The sequence below is a fragment of the Bufo gargarizans genome, chromosome 2 (genome assembly GCF_014858855.1).
Source record: "Bufo gargarizans isolate SCDJY-AF-19 chromosome 2, ASM1485885v1, whole genome shotgun sequence".
NCBI lineage: Eukaryota > Metazoa > Chordata > Amphibia > Anura > Bufonidae > Bufo > Bufo gargarizans.
In genome coordinates this window covers 20,645,011-20,669,186 of record NC_058081.1, presented here as the reverse complement: position 1 = coordinate 20,669,186, position 24,176 = coordinate 20,645,011, and the positions used below count along the sequence as shown (strand labels likewise).

The 24,176-nt window shown below is 41.4% G+C and overlaps 1 protein-coding gene across 1 annotated transcript in view; it reads right to left on the bottom strand.

Annotated features, from left to right (window-relative positions):
- Positions 1-23,949, bottom strand: part of CLDN15 (claudin 15) — a 75,791-nt gene extending 51,842 nt beyond the window's left edge. The window contains exon 1 of the mRNA XM_044282746.1: positions 23,289-23,949. Coding sequence (XP_044138681.1) covers positions 23,289-23,505 — 217 coding nt within the window. The 5' untranslated portion in view covers positions 23,506-23,949. The remainder of the gene's footprint in view (positions 1-23,288) is intronic.
- Between the last annotated feature and the right edge of the window lie 227 nt (positions 23,950-24,176).

Here is a 24,176-nt window from a genome sequence, read left to right as displayed (position 1 = left end):
GTCAAGATAGAAGAAGCTGCTGCAGCGCTGCTGCAGTGGAGGAGGTGAGTTATTTTTTTTAACCCCTAAATGGCCAAAGAATTAAAAAAAAATTCTGCTATAAAGATGTTATAACGGAAAATAATAAAATCACCCGAACACCGAACTTCGGGTACCCGAACTTGCAAAATTTGGTATGAATCATCCCTAGTTGAAAATCCATTAGGAGGGCGAAACAAAAGCGATCCTGCTTTATGTGTGGTTACTGACGTGGAACGTGGTTTTAATGACTTTTTAGTTGCTCTTTTGCCCCACGTTCCGTTATTTCTACGTGTGTAAATCTATAAAGTCCTAATATAACAGCTCATAACAAGTTTCACTGTTGTAGTGAGACAAACACTGACACCATAAAAGAGAAGGATTTGTACACACGTCATAAACACAAAGTCATAGCTTCTCGCCAAAGGTGACATTTTTGCGTCACAACATAGTAATCAAAGGAAGTCAATGGCGGTTACACAAAAGTAACATTTTCCCTGTTAAAATTTACAATGTGTGCTCGTGAGATTACGCAGGACGGACAAAATGCTTTCACCCACTGGTCAGTGACATGGCGGAACGATAGTCAACAGAGCAAGAAAAGTAGTACTGTGCACATCACCTAAAAAAGTCTGCACAAAGGACAAACGTACATTACTATATATACAGAATAAGAGCAGATACTGAGGATTACACCCAGTATACAGGACAGGAAAAGTGTCACGAGGGTGTCAAGAACCACGCCTGACTCCGTTATACCCGGGGTCAGGAAGTCGCAGCGGTTGGCTGCGCGCTCTATGTAGAAAGATAGGGCTGTTTCCTTATGGTAGCCTTCTGGGTTTGCGTTGCAACCCTTTTTGGCTCACTCAGGGATCCGTAGCTCCTTCTCCTCAGCTGTTCCTTGTCCAGCACTCCCAACCTCCTTATATTCCCCTCTCACACTACTCTGGTTGCCAGATATAGAGCTTCCTGCCTGGACTTCTATACTGACCCACTGGAGCTGTGTTGCTGCGTTCTCTGGTTGTTGGTCCAGAACGTTTCCCTCCGGATCCCTGTTGGACCTTTGTGGTCTGCTGTTGTCGCCCACCTGGGTTTATGTGTTTGTCTGTATTGTCTGTCCTCTCCCTGGTGTTTTCCTCTTAGTGTCAGTGGTGCGGACTAGCGATCCCACCGGCCCGTTCACTATCTAGGGCTCATTTTAGGGAAAGCCAGGGTTTAGGCACGTGATCGCCGCACGGGTGAGGAACCCGTCTAGGGACGTCAGGGCAGTCAGGTTCCAGCCGCAAGGTGAGTCAGGGGTCACCACCTTTCCCTCTCCCTTGGGCAGGGCTTTCCCTTTTCCCTCCCTGTGCGTGACGCCGGTCATTACAAAAAGTGGTACTGTGCAGTGTCCATATATACAGAATAAGAGCAGATACTGAGGATTACACCCAGTATACAGGACAGGAGAAGTGGTACTGTGCAGTGTCCATATATACAGAATAAGAGCAGACAGGGCCGTCTTTAACAAGGGGCAGCTGCCCCGGGCCCAGTTTCCCCTGGGGGCCCAAGGCAGCTGCCTCTTGAGCCCTGCTGGCCACTGCCCCGGGTGTCAGGCTGTCAGCTACACAGGGGGTGCTGCCATGCCATGCCTGCCTGAGGGCACTCCAGGCATCATACTGGGAGAGCTGTGATTCTCTAGGACCTTAGATGATATCATCACCATGTGACCAGTAAACTAGCAATATTACTGGTCACATGGCTATGAGGTCATCAAAGGTCCTTTCTTTCTACCAGGAGTGTTGCTGCAGGAGAAGTTTGCCTTAATTGTTGAGCTTTTTTGTGAAGATTACATCAGGAAAGGGTGACAGGGGCTGTTAAACTAATATACTGTAAGCTACTGTATACTGTGGGGTGCTGTATACTGTGGGGTGCTATACTGCTCTTCTGTATACTGTGGGGTACTGTATACTGTGTGGTGCTATGCTGTTCTACTGTATACCATGGGGTGCTGTATACTGTGGGGTGCTGTATAATGTGGGGTACTGTATACTGTGGGGTGCTATACTGCTCTACTATATACTGTGGGGTACTGTATACTGTGGGATACTGTATACTGTGTGGTGCTATGCTGTTCTACTGTATACTATGGGGTGCTGTATACTGTGGGGTGCTATACTGTGGGGTGCTGTAAAATTGGGGGGGGGGACTGTATACTGTGGGGTGCTATACTGCTCTACTGTATATTGTTTGGTACTGTATACTGTGGGGTGCTATACTGCTCTACTGTATACTATGGGGTGCTGTATACTGTGGGGTGCTATACTGCTCTACTATATACTGTGGGGTGTTGTATACTGTGGGGAGCTGTATACTGTATATTGTGGGGTGCTTTATACTGTGGGGGCTGTATATTTTGGGGTGCTGTATACTGTGGGGTGCTATACTGCTCTACTATATACTGTGGGGTGTTGTATACTGTGGGGTGCTGTATACTGTATATTGTGGGGTGCTTTATACTGTGGGGGCTGTATATTTTGGGGTACTGTATACTGTGGGGTGCTATACTGCTCTACTGTATACTATGGGGTGCTATATACTGTGCGGTGCTATACTGCTCTACTGTATACTGTGGGGTGCTATACTGCTCTACTGTATACTGTGGGGTGCTGTATACTGTGGTGTACTATACTGCGCTGCTGTATACTGTGGGGTGTTGTACACTGTGGGGTGCTGTATACTGTATTATGTGGGGTGCTTTATACTGTGGGGGGCTGTATATTTTGGGGTGCTCTATACTGTGGGGTGCTATACTGCTCTACTGTATACTGTGAGGTGCTGTATTCTGTATAGTTTGGGGTTCTGTATACTGTATACCGTGAGGTGCTGTATATTGTGGGGTGCTATACTGCACAAAAGTAACATTTTCCCTGTTAAAACTTGCAATGTGTGCTCATGAGATTACGCAGGACGGACAAAATGCTTTCACCCACTGGTCAGTGACATGGCGGAACGATAGTCAACAGAGCAAGAAAAGTAGTACTGTGCACATCACCTAAAAAAGTCTGCACAAAGCACAAACGTACATTACTATATATACAGAATAAGAGCAGATACTGAGGATTACACCCAGTATACAGGACAGGAAAAGTGTCACGAGGGTGTCAAGACCCACGTCTGACTCCGTTATACCCGGGGTCAGGAAGTCGCAGCGGTTGGCTGCGCGCTCTATGTTGTATACTGTGGGGTGCTGTATACTGTATTATGTGGGGTGCTTTATACTGTGGGGGGCTGTATATTTTGGGGTGCTCTATACGGTGGGGTGCTATACTGCTCTACTGTATACTGTGAGGTGCTGTATTCTGTATAGTTTGGGGTTCTGTATACTGTATACCGTGAGGTGCTGTATATTGTGGGGTGCTGTATATTGTGGGGTGCTATACTGCTCTACTATATACTGTGGGGTGCTGTATAATGTGGGGTGCTATACTGCTCTACTATATACTGTGGGGTGCTGTATACTGTGGGGTGCTGTATACTGTATAGTGTGGGGTGCTATACTGCATACTGTGTGGTGCTGTATACTATAGGGTGCTACAGTGGGATGCAAAAGTTTGGGCAACCTTGTTAATCGTCATGATTTTCCTGTATAAATCGTTGGTTGTTACGATACAAAATGTCAGTTAAATATATCATATAGGAGACACACACAGTGATATCTGAGGAGTGAAATGAAGTTTATTGGATTTACAGAAAGTGTCCTATAATTGTTTAAACACTATTAGGCAGGTGCAGACATGTGGTCCCTGTTGTTGTCATTTTATTGATTCCAAAACCTTTAGAACTAATTATTGGAACTAAAATTGGCTTGGTAAGCTCAGTGACCCCTGACCTACATACACAGGTGAACCCAATTATGAGAAAGAGTATTTAAGGGGGTCAATTGTAAGTTTCCCTCCTCTTTTAATTTTCTCTGAAGAGTAGCAACACGGGGGTCTCAAAACAACTCTCAAATGACCTGAAGAAGGAGATTGTCCACCATCATGGTTTAGGGGAAGGATACAGAAAGCTGTCCCAGAGATTTCAGCCGTCTGTTTCCACAGTTAGGAACATATTGAGGAAATGGAAGACCACAGACTCAGTTCAAGTCAAGGCTCGAAGTGGCAGACCAAGAAAAATCTCAGATGGACAGAAGCGACGAATGGTGAGAACAGTCAGAGTCAACCCACAGACCAGCACCAAAGACCTACAACATCATCTTGCTGCAGATGGAGTCACTGTGCATCGTTCAACCATTCGGCGCACTTTACAGAAGGAGATGCTGTATGTGAGAGGGATGCAGAGGAAGCCTTTTCTCCACCCACAGCACAAAAAGTGCCACTTGAGGTGGGCTAAAGCACATTTGGACAAGCCAGCTTCATTTTGGAATAAGGTGCTGTGGACTGATGAAACTAAAATTGAGTTATTTGGCCATAACAAGGGGCGTTATGCATGGAGGAAAAAGAACACAGCATTCCAAGAAAAACACCTGCTACCTACAGTAAAATATGGTGGTGGTCCCATCATGCTGTGGGGCTGTGTGGCCAGTGCAGGGACTGGGAATCTTGTCAAAGTTGAGGGACGCATGGATTCCACTCAGTATCAGCAGATTCTGGAGACCAATGTCTAGGAATCAGTGACAAAGCTGAAGCTACTCCGGGGCTGGATCTTTCAACAAGACAACGACCCTAAACACTGCTCAAAATCCACTAAGGCATTTATGCAGAGGAACGAGTACAACGTTCTGGAATGGCCATCTCAGTCCCCAGACCTGAATATAATGGAAAATCTGTGGTGTGACTTAAAGAGAGCTGTCCATGCTCGGAAGCCATCAAACCTGAATGAACTAAAGATGTTTTGTAAAGAGGAATGGTCCAAAATACCTTCAACCAGAATCCAGACTCTAATTGGAACCTACAGAAAGCGTTTAGAGGCTGTAATTTCTGCGAAAGGAGGATCTACTAAATATTGATTTCATTTCTTTTTTGTGGTGCCCAAATGTATGCACCTGACTAATTTTGTTTAAACAATTATAGCACACTTTCTGTAAATCCAATAAACTTTATTTCACTTCTCAAATATCACTGTGTGCGTCTCCTATATGATGTATTTACCTGACATTTTTTATTGTAACAACCAACGATTTATACAGGAAAAACATGACGATTAACAAGGTTGCCCAAACTTTCGCATCCCACTGTATACTACATACTGTGGGGTGCTGTATACTATAGGGTGCTATACTGCATACTGTGGGGTGCACTGTAACGCTAGGGTGAGTCGAGCCCCAGTCACCTTCCTAAAGAGCGGTGCCCACTTCCAGCATGAGCCCAACTGCCCAGAGCACTGATCCTGAGCCGCTGGAGTCTTCAGAACTGGAAGTATTTACAGTAATTCACTGTACTCTACCAGATGTGTGGATTTTTTTTTGTGTGGTGGAGGGCGTAATTGCATGCTAAGGTGTGGGAAGGCAGGATCCAGGGGGCCCAAGTAAATTTTTGCCCAGGGTCCAATCAATATTAAAGACGGCTCTGAGAGCAGATACTGAGGAATACACCCAGTATACAGGACAGGAAAAGTGGTACTGTGCAGTGTCTGTATATACAGAATAAGAGCAGATACTGAGGATTACACCCAGTATACAGGACAGGAGAAGTGGTACTGTGCAGTGTCTGTATATACAGAATAAGAGCAGATACTGAGGATTACACCCAGTATACAGGACAGGAGAAGTGGTACTGTGCAGTGTCCATATATACAGAATAAGAGCAGATACTGAGGATTACACCCAGCATACAGGACTGTAACTAGACATACAGAAGTGCACGCTATAAAAATGATGCTTCACCTACAGAATAATGGAAGTAGTACTGTTCACTTTATCTAGTATACAAGAAAATTGGTACTGTGCAGTGATCAAACATGTGGATATGTACTTATACCGAGAATACAGCATACCTCCCTACCATCCCGGATCCTGCAGGACAGTCCCAGATTGCAGTGGCTGTCCGGCTGTCCCGGTTCGGGGGAGCTATGTCCCGCTTTCTGGCAGCGGTCTCTGCGTTCATAAGAAGCAGAGACAGTCGCCTGTATTATGATGAAGCAGAGAGCCGGCTTCTCTCCCTGCTTCATCATCTCTAGTGCTGAAAAAGTTTGCCGCGGCGCGCTTAGTGTGCTGCACGATATGTCCCTCTTTGTTCATTTAGAACGTTGGGAGGTATGGCACAGAGAAGAAGTAATGTGCATATGGGCAGGGCGCAGAGGTTCTAGCAGGTTCCATATGGTCCCTAAGGTCTCCTGGCTCCCTGCTGGATTATGACACCAAATAATCTGCTTACAGCCGTCAATAAATGCAATTGTTTTATGGCGGGTTATAACTCCTGCTGTGTGACGGAAAGATTTATTGTGGAGGGGGCGTGGAGTATCCTTGAGGTCCACACAGTCCCAATGTCAAGGTCATCTTCCCGACCACAGCTGTGGAGATAATGCTTTGGGCAGAGGTGGGGGAGCTGCTGATACCCTATGGTGTACATATACTAAGTATATACCAAGCAAATACTCTTATCTGCCATACAATGATATGTAGTATTTACACACCATGTAGTAATACCGAGTATAGAGTGGTTAGTACTTACCTGCCATGTAGTGATACTGTGTAAGTAGTGACAACCTACATATAGTTATACTGGGGATATAGTGTACTGCCATGTAGTGATAATGGGTATATAGTGACAACCTACATATAGTTATACTGGGGATATAGTGTACTGCCATGTAGTGATAACGGGTATATAGTGACAACCTACATATAGATATACTGGGAATATAGTGTACTACCATGTAGTGATAACGGGTATATAGTGACAACCTACATATAGTTATACTGGGGATATAGTGTACTGCCATGTAGTGATAACGGGTATATAGTGACAACCTACATATAGTTATACTGGGGATATAGTGTACTGCCATGTAGTGATAACGGGTATATAGTGACAACCTACATATAGTTATACTGGGGATATAGTGTACTGCCATGTAGTGATAATGGGTATATAGTGACAACCAGCATATAGTTATACTGGGAATATAGTGTACTGCCATGTAGTGATAACGGGTATATAGTGACAACCTACATATAGTTATACTGGGGATATAGTGTACTGCCATGTAGTGATAATGGGTATATAGTGACAACCAGCATATAGTTATACTGGGAATATAGTGTACTGCCATGTAGTGATACTGCGTAAAACCTGCATATAGTTATACTGGGAATATAGTGTACTACCATGTAGTGATAACGGGTATATAGTGACAACCTACATATAGATATACTGGGGATATAGTGTACTGCCATGTAGTGATAACTAGTATATAGTGACAACCTGCATATAGTTATACTGGGGATATAGTGTACTGCCATGTAGTGATAATGGGTATATAGTGACAACCTACATATAGTTATACTGGGAATATAGTGTACTGCCATGTAGTGATAATGGGTATATAGTGACAACCTACATATAGTTATACTGGGGATATAGTGTACTGCCATGTAGTGATAACTAGTATATAGTGACAACCTACATATAGTTATACTGGGAATATAGTGTACTGCCATGTAGTGATAACGGGTATATAGTGACAACCTACATATAGTTATACTGGGGATATAGTGTACTGCCATGTAGTGATAATGGGTATATAGTGACAACCAGCATATAGTTATACTGGGAATATAGTGTACTGCCATGTAGTGATACCTGGTATATAGTGACAACTTACATATAGTTATACTGGGGATATAGTGTACTGCCATGTAGTGATAACGGGTATATAGTGACAACCTACATATAGTTATACTGGGGATATAGTGTACTGCCATGTAGTGATAACTGGTATATAGTGACAACCTACATATAGTTATACTGGGGATATAGTGTACTGCCATGTAGTGATAACGGGTATATAGTGACAACCTACATATAGTTATACTGGGGATATAGTGTACTGCCATGTAGTGATAACGGGTATATAGTGACAACCTACATATAGTTATACTGGGGATATAGTGTACTGCCATGTAGTGATAACTGGTATATAGTGACAACCAGCATATAGTTATACTGGGAATATAGTGTACTGCCATGTAGTGATAACTGGTATATAGTGACAACCTACATATAGATATACTGGGAATATAGTGTACTACCATGTAGTGATAACTAGTATATAGTGACAACCTACATATAGTTATACTGGGGATATAGTGTACTGCCATGTAGTGATAACGGGTATATAGTGACAACCTACATATAGATATACTGGGAATATAGTGTACTGCCATGTAGTGATAACTAGTATATAGTGACAACCTGCATATAGGTATACTGGGAATATAGTGTACTGCCATGTAGTGACAAGGGGTATATAGTGACACCAATAATACCGTGTGACGCGGCTCACAGCTCCGCACATTGTGTAGTGGCCGTTCTCGTGTACTGCAGCTCAGCTCCTATAATGTAGGAAATCCAGTTTTCCGTACATGACTGACACGTGACGGATTATCTTACGTCTAGGCTGGGTTCCCAGGTAATGCCCTCGGACTGAATTAAACCTATTGCAGTGTGATTCCTCTGCACCAATTCATCCGAGCAACTAATTATTTCTGGGTAATTAATTATAACTCATAGGAGTGGAATTATTCTCTCAACAAGTGACATTCTTTCCGACCACAAAACCAACCCCAAGCCAAGACAAATCATTGGTGGAGTTTTCCTTTAGAAAAACTTCACAGCCTCAAGCTGCAGAAATATAAGGGTAAATACTTATGGAGAAGTTGGTGCCTCAAATATCCTAATCTACTATTGGAATAGCCAAGTGGTTCGTCTGGGTCTCTATAAAGTTGGTGCTAAATGTATGGGGCATGGAGTATTTACTATTAACCCAAGCAAGGTGGGACATCTCAGGACCAGTGCAGATCATGTCCATTCTCTATACTAGTCGGTTTCAGCATAGGCACCTGTCTTCTATTTTCATTGTTGCTGAACATTTCAGGTCATTCTCACTTTTTAGTCATGTTTTTAATGTACCATATGAATTACTAAAATGGCTAAGGGACCAAGGTTTACCCATTCTCATTTGTTGGGTTGGTGACTGACATAAAGCTCAGCCAAGCAGAAGTTGGGAACCAGGTATTCCCCATAAATGTTAAAATGGCTTAGGGATTAAGGTTTACCCTTTCTCTTTGACTGGTCTGGAGACTGGCATAAAGTTTAGTCAAATGTTAGGAACCAGCCATTCTCCAGGTCATTCTCACTCTGTGGTCATGTTTATGATATATCATATAAAATGTTAAAATGGCTGGGGGACTAAAGTTTACCCTTTCTGGTTGACTAGTGACTGGCAAATAGCTCAGCCAAAAAGAGGCTGGGAACCAGCCATTCTACAGGTCATTCTCACTCTGTGGTCATGTTTATGATATACCATATAAAAAGTTAAAATGGCTGAGGGATTAAGGTTTATCCTTTCTCGTTGACTGGTCTGGTGACTGGCATAAAGCTTATCCAGAGGTTAGGAACCAGCCATTCTCCAGGTCCTTCTCACTCTGTGGTCATGTTTCCGATATGCCATATAAAATGTTAAAGCGGCTGAGGGATTAAGGTTTACCCTTTCTTGTTGACTGCTGACTGCCATAAAGCTCAGCCAAAGAGAGGCTAGGAATCAGACATTCTTCAGGTCATTCTCACTCTGTAGTCATGTTTCTGATATACCATATAAAAATTTAGCATAAAGTTCAGCCAAACAGAGGCATTTCCCAGGTCATTTTCACTCCGCACTACTTGCTTTCTATAGTAGTCAGTTGGCCACAGTCGGTGAAATATTCGTGCACATTAGAAGGATTGTCCACATATGGAACAGATCCACAACCCTCAGATTAAAGTAAAAGTATTCTAATTCTAGACCCATGACACTAAGATATCAATGGAATTAAAGTTTATTTTTCTGTTATAAGCATGAAAAAGTTGGTTATGTAATACTGTGCAAATTTCACAGCACGTTCCACTCCATCTCAGACCTTGTTCACCCATAACACAAGTGCAGCCTAGCCTCAACTTATAGGAATTGGCCTCATCCAAAATGATGTCTGGTAGGAGCTGCTATCGAATGTCAGGCCGATTCCTGTGAGCTTAGGTTGCTTTTGTCATATGGGTGAACATGGTTTGAAATTGAGTGGAACGTGCTGTGAAATTGTAGAGCATTTCATGGTTAGAGTAAACTCTACTTAGGTCAGTTTGTAATGGTTATGGATATGTTTGATATACTTCACTATTTTTTGTCCTCAAGATGATCTGGAAAATGTGAAATATTAGAAAAACATCACATTTTTATATACACACTTAATGGGAGCTGAGCTGCCAGCATGGCCACGAAACAGTGGATGGAACATTCTGATCCCGGCACAGTCCACTGCTGGTGGCTGATGGTAACAGACATCTCATATTGATGACCTATCCTGAGTTTAATAATTGGGTATATATATATAATAGTGCCTGCGCTGTCGCTATTAGGTTTTCTCTGTGCGCTAAGGCAGACAGAGCCGCTGCTAAGTACCTGGTTGGATGACGGCTGCTCCGATCCAAAGTGGTATGTACAATGAAAAAAAATGAACAAACTAATGTTCGGTACCAGCGCTGGAGATGTAATTAATAGTATTAGTTTGGTAATTTACCTTATTCCGGCAGGGTCAGGGGTTTGGTCAGGTAAGGTATGCACCGACTGTCCGGTGTGGCAACAGGATGAGATGACTTTGCAGTGCTTCTTGTTTGTTTTCTTCCTGCTCAACCTCGAAGCGCGTATGCCGCCCCGGCCGGTGGCTGGCGTGCGCGCGAGGGAGCTGTGATGGTACAGGGTTCCGGAACGTGCGGCGTGACGTCACGACTGTCCTACAGAGTAATCCAGAGACCAAAAACGATGGATTACGCCGTAGGACAGTCGTGACGTCACGCCGCACGTTCCGGAACCCTGTACCATCACAGCTCCCTCGCGCGCACGCCAGCCACCGGCCGGGGCGGCATACGCGCTTCGAGGTTGAGCAGGAAGAAAACAAACAAGAAGCACTGCAAAGTCATCTCATCCTGTTGCCACACCGGACAGTCGGTGCATACCTTACCTGACCAAACCCCTGACCCTGCCGGAATAAGGTAAATTACCAAACTAATACTATCCTGAGTTTACCTCAACCTTGGAAAACGCCTTGAAGTTTTTTTTTGCAACTGGGTTTTTATAGTAGATTCACAGAATGTGCCACAAATGTCCAATCAGTTTGGTTGTCCCACCTTAAGAAAGAACACCTATGTGAAGAATGGGTTCATGGCTGCTGTGAATGGATAGTTTTAATCCGTGCAACGGGGAGATGCAGCGGCGCCCGTGCGGGCTTCAGAAGTGACACCGGTGCCGGGGAGCGAGTTTAGTACATTGTGTATTAAGGGCCTTGGCATTTTAGGGGTTGGATAACCATTTGAACTATGGAAATCGTAGATCTCTATTAGAAAAATAGCTCTGAAGTGCCCATTTCTGTTTACTTAAAGAGGTATTCTGGTAGGAAAAAGTTATTCCCTATCCACAGAATAGGGGATAATTATCAGATCGGTGGGGCCCCACCTCTGAGACCCCCACCGATCATGAGAACGGAGGTCCCGTACCCCCCTGCAGGACCCCCAACAATCCTGTGGACAGGGACTAACTTTTACCTACAGGAATACTACTTTAACTGTGGAGACGCGCTCCACACTGACTGCTGCTGCCCTCACAGCCTCTCCCCTATAAATATATATATAACAATACATACATAGTTCCCTTCCTGCTGCTATTTCTGTATTGTAAGTAAAGCCTGTATGCTGGGAGCAATGTATAAAAAGATGGCGGCTACACGTGAATTAGTGCCAGCAGTGAGTCCTCGGTTATATCCACAGTTCTCCTAGTTCTCCTCTGTACCCAGATCTCCCTGTTCCCTTCTATCCACAGTTCTCCTCTGTACACAGTTCTCCCTGTTCCCTTCTATCCCCAGTTCTCTTATTTCCACAGTTTCCATGGTTCTTCTCCTATATCCACAGTTTTCACGGTTCTTCTCATTCTCTTCTATCCACAGTTCTCCTACTTCTCCTCTGTACCCAGTTGTCCCTGTTCTCTTCTATCCACAGTTTTGCAGTCATTTTTCTTTTTACTGGAGAAGTTATACAAAAATCATAAACAGACAAGGAAAATTTGAAAACTATAATAAATAATAAAGATTTTAAGTAATACGGGTTTATAGCTCAGATGGTTGGCAAACCTGCTCCTAGTTCTCCTCTTTCTCTTATATCCACAGTGCACTTCTATCCCCAGTTCTCCCAGCTCCCTTCCAGTACTGTTCTCTGTATTCTCCATGCACTATTCTCCTAGCTCTCCACTATCCCCAGGTCTCCCAGTTTCCCTCTATCCACAGCTCTCCTCTACCCACAGCTCTCCTCTACCCACAGCTCTCCTCTATCCCCAGCTCTCCTCTATCCCCAGCTCTCCTCCATCTCGGGCTCTCCTCCATCTCGAGCTCTCCTCCATCTCGAGCTCTCCTCCATCTCGAGCTCTCCTCCATCTCGAGCTCTCCTCCATCTCGAGCTCTCCTCCATCTCGAGCTCTCCTCCATCTCGAGCTCTCCTCCATCTCGAGCTCTCCTCCATCTCGAGCTCTCCTCCATCTCGAGCTCTCCTCCATCTCGAGCTCTCCTCCATCTCCCCAGATCTCCTCTATCCCTTGTTCTCCCTGTTCCCTTTCCTCCACAGTTCTCCTCTATCCCTTGTTCTCCCTGTTCCCTTTCCTCCACAGTTCTCCTCTATCCCTTGTTCTCCCTGTTCCCTTTCCTCCACAGTTCTCCTCTATCCCTTGTTCTCCCTGTTCCCTTTCCTCCACAGTTCTCCTCTATCCCTTGTTCTCCCTGTTCCCTTTCCTCCACAGTTCTCCTCTATCCCTTGTTCTCCCTGTTCCCTTTCCTCCACAGTTCTCCTCTATCCCTTGTTCTCCCTGTTCCCTTTCCTCCACAGTTCTCCTCTATCCCTTGTTCTCCCTGTTCCCTTTCCTCCACAGTTCTCCTCTATCCCTTGTTCTCCCTGTTCCCTTTCCTCCACAGTTCTCCTCTATCCCTTGTTCTCCCTGTTCCCTTTCCTCCACAGTTCTCCTCTATCCCTTGTTCTCCCAGTTGCCCTTTTTCCACAGTTCTCCTCTATCCCTTGTTCTCCCAGTTGCCCTTTTTCCACAGTTCTCCTCTATTCACAGTTTTCTTCTATCAACAGTTCTCCCAGTTCTCCTCTGTGCATCATTCTCCAATATTTAAAGGGGTTCACCAGGATTTTGAAGGCCTACTATATACTCAGGATAGGTCATCAATATCACATTGGCAGCGTTCCGACTGCCCAGCACCCCGCTGATCATCTGTATGATGAAGCCATGGCACTCTGAGCGCTTAGGCCTCATCCTAGGCTATGTGACATAACGTTCATCGGTCACAATGCATAGGCACAGCTCAGTCCCATTCAACTGAATAGGGCTGAGCTGCAATACCAGTGCTCAGCATTGTGCTTGGTAACCTGTAAGGAGGCTGCAGTGAGTGCCACAGCTTGCTTAAACAGTTAATGGGTGGGGGTTCCATGAGTTGGACCCCTGCTGATCTCTTATTGATGGCCTATCATAATATTATCATTCACTTACTGCATGTCCATCTGTTATGAAGAATTATATAACTGCTGTCTGGCACAGCAGATAACAGTTAGAGCCAAAATAAATATAATTGGGTGCATTCTGGGATGTCACATCAATAAAACTACTTCATCGTTGAAATTGCAACACCAAGAAGGAAAAGTCATGAAATTATGGAAATCACAGGATGGATACACATGTTAATGACATGCAAATGATAAAAAAATGGAAACAAAATATTCAAAACAATATGGAGTAGGAGCACTACGCCTTGGCATGCTATCAATGAGGTTATACATGGTTGTCTGAGGAATATTCTGCTACGCTGGATGCACTTGAGCACACAAATCATCAAGATTTGCTGTTGGCAGTTCCCTTTGTAATTGCTAACCAATTACCTCCCCAATGTGCTTGATGGGGGACAAGTCCAGAAATGCTACAGGTCATTTAGGCCACCCAGACTGTTAACTGTAGCACAGGTAACACGTGGCCCGGCTTCGTGCTGTTCAAAAACAGATCCTGGGACACTTTGTAGAAATGGCCACACCACTAGTTCCACGACCAAATCAATGTAACGCTGGGCTGGTAGTGTATCTGAAATGATAGCTATAGGGGTCTGGATGCCATACATTATGCCACGGCACACCACAGTCCTGGGAGTAAGACAGGTGTGACGTCCCTTTGTGAAGACCTCTTCATTGCCCATGTGGTCTCCAGACCAATCTCCTGATATTGTTGCATCAGAGACAAATGTGGGACTCATCGCTGAAGAGGAAGGACTTCCATTCCAGCCTCCATCTTGCTGAGCTCCATGAGAGCCCTTCCGAGTGGTGGCATGAGGTCAATGAATCACCTGTAGCTGTATGTCTGGGTTGTAGCCATTGTCATACAGATGCCTTCTAATGGTTTGTGTAGACAATGTGTGCCACCCTAGTTTTAGGATGTGGCATCTGCTGTCACTTGCAGCACAGAATGGATGACTACACGCCGTTCTTCTAATCAGATGATCCGTCTGTGCAGATGTTCTCCTCTGTGCACCACTTGCTACCATTCTTGTTCATCTAGTTCTTACAACCACCAGGACACACAGCATTGAAGATTACTGACACGTCGGCCTAGTCGGCCGGAGTGATAAACTAAGGTCTCTCAGTTCAAGGATTCTGTCCCTCTCAGTTTGGCACTAGTGGAGATAACTGGTACGGCCATGAACAGGAGGCTTGATCCGATTTTTGAGTTTTCATGTGGCTGAAAAACTTAGCTTTTAATCTGGCTTTTATGCCCCTACCAAATGCCACAGATTAGAGCTAGGTGCTTGAAAATGTCATTACATGCAGATCTTAGTGACACCTGCTACTTCCTTGATTTTTATAACCTTACGGTTAGTTCTTCCTGGTGTCGCAATTTCAATGTTGAGGAGAAAATTAAACAAAGTGAAGTCTACAGTATGTGATGTCTACTGTCCAAAAATAAACTGAGAGGTGGCCACCTGACACCTACTGGGCAACCACTAATGGAATGCCAAATTGCAGTGTATATGCAACGTGGAGAGGTGACCTACCTCATGTGTGTCTTATTACACTATATACACAATATGGAGAGGTAACCTACCTCATGAGGGTAATATTCCACTATATACACAATATGGAGAGGTAACCTACCACATGTCTGTCTTATTACACTATATACACAATATGGAGAGGTAACTTACCTCCTGAGTGTAATATTACACTATATACACAATATGGAGAGGTAACCTACCTCATGAGGGTAATATTCCACTATATACACAATATGGAGAGGTAACCTACCTCATGTCTGTCTTATTACACTATATACACAATATGGAGAGGTAACTTACCTCCTGAGTGTAATATTACACTATATACACAATATGGAGAGGTAACCTACCTCCTGAGTGTAATATTACACTATATACACAATATGGAGAGGTAACCTACCTCATGTGTGTAATATTACACTGTATGTACAATATGGAGAGGTAACCTACCTCCTGAGTGTAATATTACACTATATACAATATGGAGAGGTAACCTACCTCCTGAGTGTAATATTACACTATATATACAATATGGAGAGGTAACCTACCTCCTGAGTGTAATATTACACTATATACAATATGGAGAGGTAACCTACCTCCTGAGTGTAATATTACACTATATATACAATATGGAGAGGTAACCTACCTCCTGAGTGTAATATTACACTATATACAATATGGAGAGGTAACCTACCTCATGAGTGTAATATTACACTATATACACAATATGGAGAGGTAACCTACCTCATGTCTGTCTTATTACACTATATACACAATATGGAGAGGTAACTTACCTCCTGAGTGTAATATTACACTATATACACAATATGGAGAGGTAACCTACCTCCTGAGTGTAATATTACACTATATACACAATATGGAGAGGTAACCTACCTCATGTGTGTAATATTACACTGTATGTACAATATGGAGAGGTAACCTACCTCCTGAGTGTAATATTACACTATATACAATATGGAGAGGTAACCTACCTCCTGAGTGTAATATTACACTATATATACAATATGGAGAGGTAACCTACCTCCTGAGTGTAATATTACACTATATACAATATGGAGAGGTAACCTACCTCCTGAGTGTAATATTACACTATATATACAATATGGAGAGGTAACCTACCTCCTGAGTGTAATATTACACTATATACAATATGGAGAGGTAACCTACCTCATGAGTGTAATATTACACTATATACACAATATGGAGAGGTAACCTACCTCCTGAGTGTAATATTACACTATATACACAATATGGAGAGGTAACCTACCTCCTGAGTGTAATATTACACTATATACACAATATGGAGAGGTAACCTACCTCCTGAGTGTAATATTACACTATATACACAATATGGAGAGGTAACCTACCTCCTGAGTGTAATATTACACTATATACACAATATGGAGAGGTAACCTACCTCATGAGTGTAATATTACACTGTATGTACAATATGGAGAGGTAACCTACCTCCTGAGTGTAATATTAAACTATATACAATATGGAGAGGTAACCTACCTCCTGAGTGTAATATTACACTATATATACAATATGGAGAGGTAACCTACCTCCTGAGTGTAATATTACACTATATACAATATGGAGAGGTAACCTACCTCATGAGTGTAATATTACACTATATACACAATATGGAGAGGTAACCTACCTCCTGAGTGTAATATTACTCTATATACACAATATGGAGAGGTAACCTACCTCCTGAGTGTAATATTACACTATATACACAATATGGAGAGGTAACCTACCTCCTGAGTGTAATATTACACTATATACACAATATGGAGAGGTAACCTACCTCCAGAGTGTAATATTACACTATATACACAATATGGAGAGGTGACCTACCTCCTGAGTGTAATATTACACTATATACACAATATGAAGAGGTAACCTACCTCCTGAGTCTAATATTACACTATATACACAATATGGAGAGGTGACCTACCTCCTGAGTGTAATATTCCACTATATACACAATATGGAGAGGTAACCTACCTCCTGAGTGTAATATTACACTATATACACAATATGGAGAGGTAACCTACCTCATGAGTTTAATATTACACTATATACAATATGGAGAGGTAACCTACCTCCTGAGTGTAATATTACACTATATACACAATATGGAGAGGTAACCTACCTCATGTCTGTCTTATTATACTATATATACAATATGGAGAGGTAACTTACCTCCTGAGTGTAATATTACACTATATATACAATATGGAGAGGTAACCTACCTCCTGAGTGTAATATTACACTATATACAATATGGAGAGGTAACCTACCTCATGAGTGTAATATTACACTATATACACAATATGGAGAGGTAACCTACCTCCTGAGTGTAATATTACTCTATATACACAATATGGAGAGGTAACCTACCTCCTGAGTGTAATATTACACTATATACACAATATGGAGAGGTAACCTACCTCCTGAGTGTAATATTACACTATATACACAATATGGAGAGGTAACCTACCTCCAGAGTGTAATATTACACTATATACACAATATGGAGAGGTAACCTACCTCATGAGTTTAATATTACACTATATACAATATGGAGAGGTAACCTACCTCCTGAGTGTAATATTACACTATATACACAATATGGAGAGGTAACCTACCTCCTGAGTGTAATATTCCACTATATACACAATATGGAGAGGTAACCTACCTCCTGAGTGTAATATTCCACTATATACACAATATGGAGAGGTAACCTACCTCATGTCTGTCTTATTACACTATATATACAATATGGAGAGGTAACCTACCTCCTGAGTGTAATATTCCACTATATACACAATATGGAGAGGTAACCTACCTCATGTCTGTCTTATTATACTATATATACAATATGGAGAGGTAACCTACCTCCTGAGCGTAATATTACACTATATATATATATATATATATAATATGGAGAGGTAACCTACCTCCTGAGTGTAATATTACACTATATATATAATATGGAGAGGTAACCTACCTCATGAGTGTAATATTACACTGTATGTACAATATGGAGAGGTAACCTACCTCCTGAGTGTAATATTACACTATATATATAATATGGAGAGATAACCTACCTCCTGAGTGTAATATTACACTATATACAATATGGAGAGGTAACCTACCTCCTGAGTGTAATATTACACTATATATACAATATGGAGAGGTAACCTACCTCCTGAGTGTAATATTACACTATATACACAATATGGAGAGGTAACCTACCTCCTGAGTGTAATATTACACTATATATACAATATGGAGAGGTAACCTACCTCCTGAGTGTAATATTACACTGTATGTACAATATGGAGAGGTAACCTACCTCCTGAGTGTAATATTACACTATATACACAATATGGAGAGGTAACCTACCTCATGAGTGCAATATTACACTATATATACAATATGGAGAGGTAACCTACCTCCTGAGTGTAATATTACACTATATACACAATATGGAGAGGTAACCTACCTCATGTCTGTCTTATTACACTATATACACAATATGGAGAGGTAACCTACCTCCTGAGTGTAATATTACACTATATATAATATGGAGAGGTAACCTACCTCCTGAGTGTAATATTACACTATATACACAATATGGAGAGGTAACCTACCTCCTGAGTGTAATATTACACTATATACAATATGGAGAGGTAACCTACCTTATGAGTGTAATATTACACTATATATACAATATGGAGAGGTAACCTACCTCATGAGTGTAATTTTACACTATATATACAATATGGAGAGGTAACCTACCTCCTGAGTGTAATATTACACTATATACACAATATGGAGAGGTAACCTACCTCATGAGTGTAATATTACACTATATATACAATATGGACAGGTAACCTACCTCCTGAGTGTAATATTACACTATATACACAATATGGAGAGGTAACCTACCTTATGAGTGTAATATTACACTATATATACAATATGGAGAGGTAACCTACCTCCTGAGTGTAATATTACACTATATACACAATATGGAGAGGTAACCTACCTCATGAGTGCAATATTACACTATATATACAATATGGAGAGGTAACCTACCTCCTGAGTGTAATATTACACTATATACACAATATGGAGAGGTAACCTACCTCATGTCTGTCTTATTACACTATATACACAATATGGAGAGGTAACCTACCTCCTGAGTGTAATATTACTCTATATACACAATATGGAGAGGTAACCTACCTCCTGAGTGTAATATTACACTATATATAATATGGAGAGGTAACCTACCTCCTGAGTGTAATATTACACTATATACACAATATGGAGAGGTAACCTACCTCCTGAGTGTAATATTACACTATATACACAATATGGAGAGGTAACCTACCTCCTGAGTGTAATATTACACTATATACAATATGGAGAGGTAACCTACCTTATGACTGTAATATTACACTATATATACAATATGGAGAGGTAACCTACCTTATGAGTGTAATATTACACTATATATACAATATGGAGAGGTAACCTACCTCATGAGTGTAATTTTACACTATATATACAATATGGAGAGGTAACCTACCTCCTGAGTGTAATATTACACTATATACACAATATGGAGAGGTAACCTACCTCATGAGTGTAATATTACACTATATATACAATATGGACAGGTAACCTACCTCCTGAGTGTAATATTACACTATATACACAATATGGAGAGGTAACCTACCTTATGAGTGTAATATTACACTATATATACAATATGGAGAGGTGACCTACCTCCTGAGTGTAATATTACACTAGATATACACAATATGAAGAGGTAACCTACCTCCTGAGTGTAATATTACACTGTATGTACAATATGGAGAGGTAACCTACCTCCTGAGTGTAATATTACACTATATACAATATGGAGAGGTAACCTACCTCCTGAGTGTAATATTACACTATATACACAATATGGAGAGGTAACTTACCTCCTGAGTGTAATATTACACTATATACACAATATGGAGAAGTAACCTACCTCCTGAGTGTAATATTACACTATACACAATATGGAGAAGTAACCTACCTCCTGAGGGTAATATTACACTATATACACAATATGGAGAAGTAACCTACCTCCTGAGTGTAATATTACACTATATACAATATGGAGAGGTAACCTACCTCCTGAGTGTAATATTACACTATATACAATATGGAGAGGTAACCTACCTCATGAGTGTAATATTACACTATATATACAATATGGACAGGTAACCTACCTCCTGAGTGTAATATTACACTATATATACAATATGGAGAGGTAACCTACCTCCTGAGTGTAATATTACACTATATACACAATATGGAGAGGTAACCTACCTCATGAGTGTAATATTACACTATATACACAATATGGAGAGGTAACCTACCTCCTGAGCGTAATATTACACTATATATACAATATGGAGAGGTAACCTACCTCCTGAGTGTAATATTCCACTATATACACAATATGGAGAGGTAACCTACCTCCTGAGTGTAATATTACACTATATACACAATATGGAGAGGTAACCTACCTCCTGAGTGTAATATTCCACTATATACACAATATGGAGAGGTAACCTACCTCATGAGTGTAATATTACACTATATACACAATATGGAGAGGTAACCTACCTCCTGAGTGTAATATTCCACTATATACACAATATGGAGAGGTAACCTACCTCATGTCTGTCTTATTACACTATATACACAATATGGAGAGGTAACCTACCTCCTGAGTGTAATATTACACTATATACACAATATGGAGAGGTAACTTACCTCCTGAGTGTAATATTACACTATATACACAATATGGAGAAGTAACCTACCTCCTGAGTGTAATATTACACTATATACAATATGGAGAGGTAACCTACCTCCAGAGTGTAATATTACACTATACACAATATGGAGAAGTAACCTACCTCCTGAGTGTAATATTACACTATATACACAATATGGAGAGGTAACCTACCTCCTGAGTGTAATATTACACTATACACAATATGGAGAAGTAACCTACCTCCTGAGTGTAATATTACACTATATATACAATATGGAGAGGTAACCTACCTCCTGAGTGTAATATTACACTATATACAATATGGAGAGGTAACCTACCTCATGAGTGTAATATTACACTATATACACAATATGGAGAGGTAACCTACCTCCTGAGTGTAATATTACACTATATACACAATATGGAGAGGTAACCTACCTCCTGAGTGTAATATTACACTATATACACAATATGGAGAGGTAACCTACCTCCTGAGTGTAATATTCCACTATATACACAATATGGAGAGGTAACCTACATCATGAGTATCACGCGGTCATATCTCCCAACTTTTTGGACTGTCAGAGACAGACACTTGTCTGAACATGGAAATTTCTAAAATCCATATTGCATCAAACCATGAAATAATATACAAGGTGGGCTATAATATACAGATAGACTGCACTGCCCCCTGTATTATCGCTGCTCTCCCATTGTTACTGCTGTCATGGCTTTTGACTTTGCTTATAATGTACAAAATCTGTACGTTTTCCATATATTGATCTGCATTTATTATGCTTCTTTCTCTTAAATAAAATCTTTGAAAATAATATACAAATAGGAACCAGATACACAATATGGAGAGGTAACCTACCTCCTGAGGGTAATATTACACTAAATATACAATATGGAGAGGTAACCTACCTCCTGAGGGTGATATTATACTATATATACAATATGGAGAGGTAACCTACCTCCTGAGGGTAATATTACACTATATATACAATATGGAGAGGTAACCTACCTCCTGAGGGTAATATTATACTATATATACAATATGGAGAGGTAACCTACCTTATGACTGTAATATTACATTATAGGTACAATATGGAGAGGTAACCTACCTCATGAATGTAATATTACACTATATATACAATATGGAGAGGTAACCTACCTCATGACTGTAATATTACACTATATATACAATATGGAGAGGTAACCTACCTTATGAGTATAATATTACACTATATATACAATATAGAGAGATAACCTACCTCCTGAGGGTAATATTATACTATATATACAATATGGAGAGGTAACCTACCTTATGACTGTAATATTACATTATAGGTACAATATGGAGAGGTAACCTACCTCATGAGTATAATGTTACACTATATATACAATATGGAGAGGTAACCTACCTCATGACTGTAATATTACACTATATATACAATATGGAGAGGTAACCTACCTTATGACTGTAATATTACACTATATATACAATATGGAGAGGTAACCTACCTTATGACTGTAATATTACACTATATATACAATATGGAGATGTAACCTACCTTATGAGTATAATGTTACACTATATATCTACAATATGGAGAGGTAACCTACCTCATGAGTGCCACTTTGCACTAGATGTACAATATACTCTGCTGTGCCTCCACACTACCCTTTTCTTGATTATAAACGAGAACTTTCAGACGTTCTTGTAGAATTTCATTACCCATATGGTCACCAATTTACTTCAGTGGTGGTGTCCTCTGTGGCCAGTCTCCCACTCCTACTTTATGATTGCAACCTAAAGTTCTTACTTCATGTTTCAAGAAACTTCCTATCATCATTTTTGATGAACGGACACCTATTGTATTTTGCAGAATTTTTAACCAAAAACCTTCACCCCAAGACCCCAACCATGGATGATCCCAAATGCTACATCTTGAATGACTGAAAACATACTACTACCAAAAGCCTCTACCAAGACTATTCCACCAAAGCCTTCAACCATGAACAGCTTCAGTATCTTCAACCTCATAACACCCAGACCACTTATCCCTTATAATAACTCACCTGACAGAGCCAGCAAAGATGGAAAGTCTCGACAGTTGTACACTCCGGTAGAGTCAGTGGCGCAGCTCATCCAGAGGTTTTCAAACAAGGTGGATGTCGTGATGACGTTCCCATCCACAGATGACACTCTCCAGTTGGAATTGAAGAGAGTGATCCCCAACATGGTGGAGCCTGTGACCCCAAAGAAAAACCCTATGGTCTCCAAAACGGCAGACATCTGTGCAAGTGGTTGGAAAGATGAAGCAGAACTGGAATGGGTCTTATTTTTGGTGTCACTTGTTCTGCATTACCATCCACGTCCTCAGATGCTGACTGCCACTGGTCTTGATTTAGGTCTGACCTGCTTTACTGACCTGTATTGATCTGTTATCTATTTCTATTAGCCTTTATCCTTCCTGTCAATAACCTTCTGTAACACTGACTCGTTTACCCGTTACCCTCTTTTTTTGCCTTAACCCCTGGCTCTTATGTCCCTTGATCCTCTATCTAGCTACTAGACTAGTTATTGACTTCCTTCTGGCAAATCAGCTGCTGTCATGCAGAGCGAGTGGAGATGTTCTGTTGTGTATCCCAGCTCTGCTACGTAGAGAGAACAGCTATGTGAAGGTGTATTAAACCCTGAGCTCCTCCTCAGCATTCTCTTACACCACACCTTTAGGAGACAACTGCTGATACAGAGCGCTCTGCACTAGACTGATACACTGTACCTGTGCAGCATACAGGTCTACAGGAACGTACATTATACTGTGTCTTCATGCTACAGGTTTCCTCTTCCCTTAGGCAAACCTTCATTTAGCAATTCTGTCCCAATCATTTCCTAATGCCCTCTGCACCTTCATTTCTATCAGGTTATGAAACAGTGAGCATAGGGAAATAGAGCAATTATTG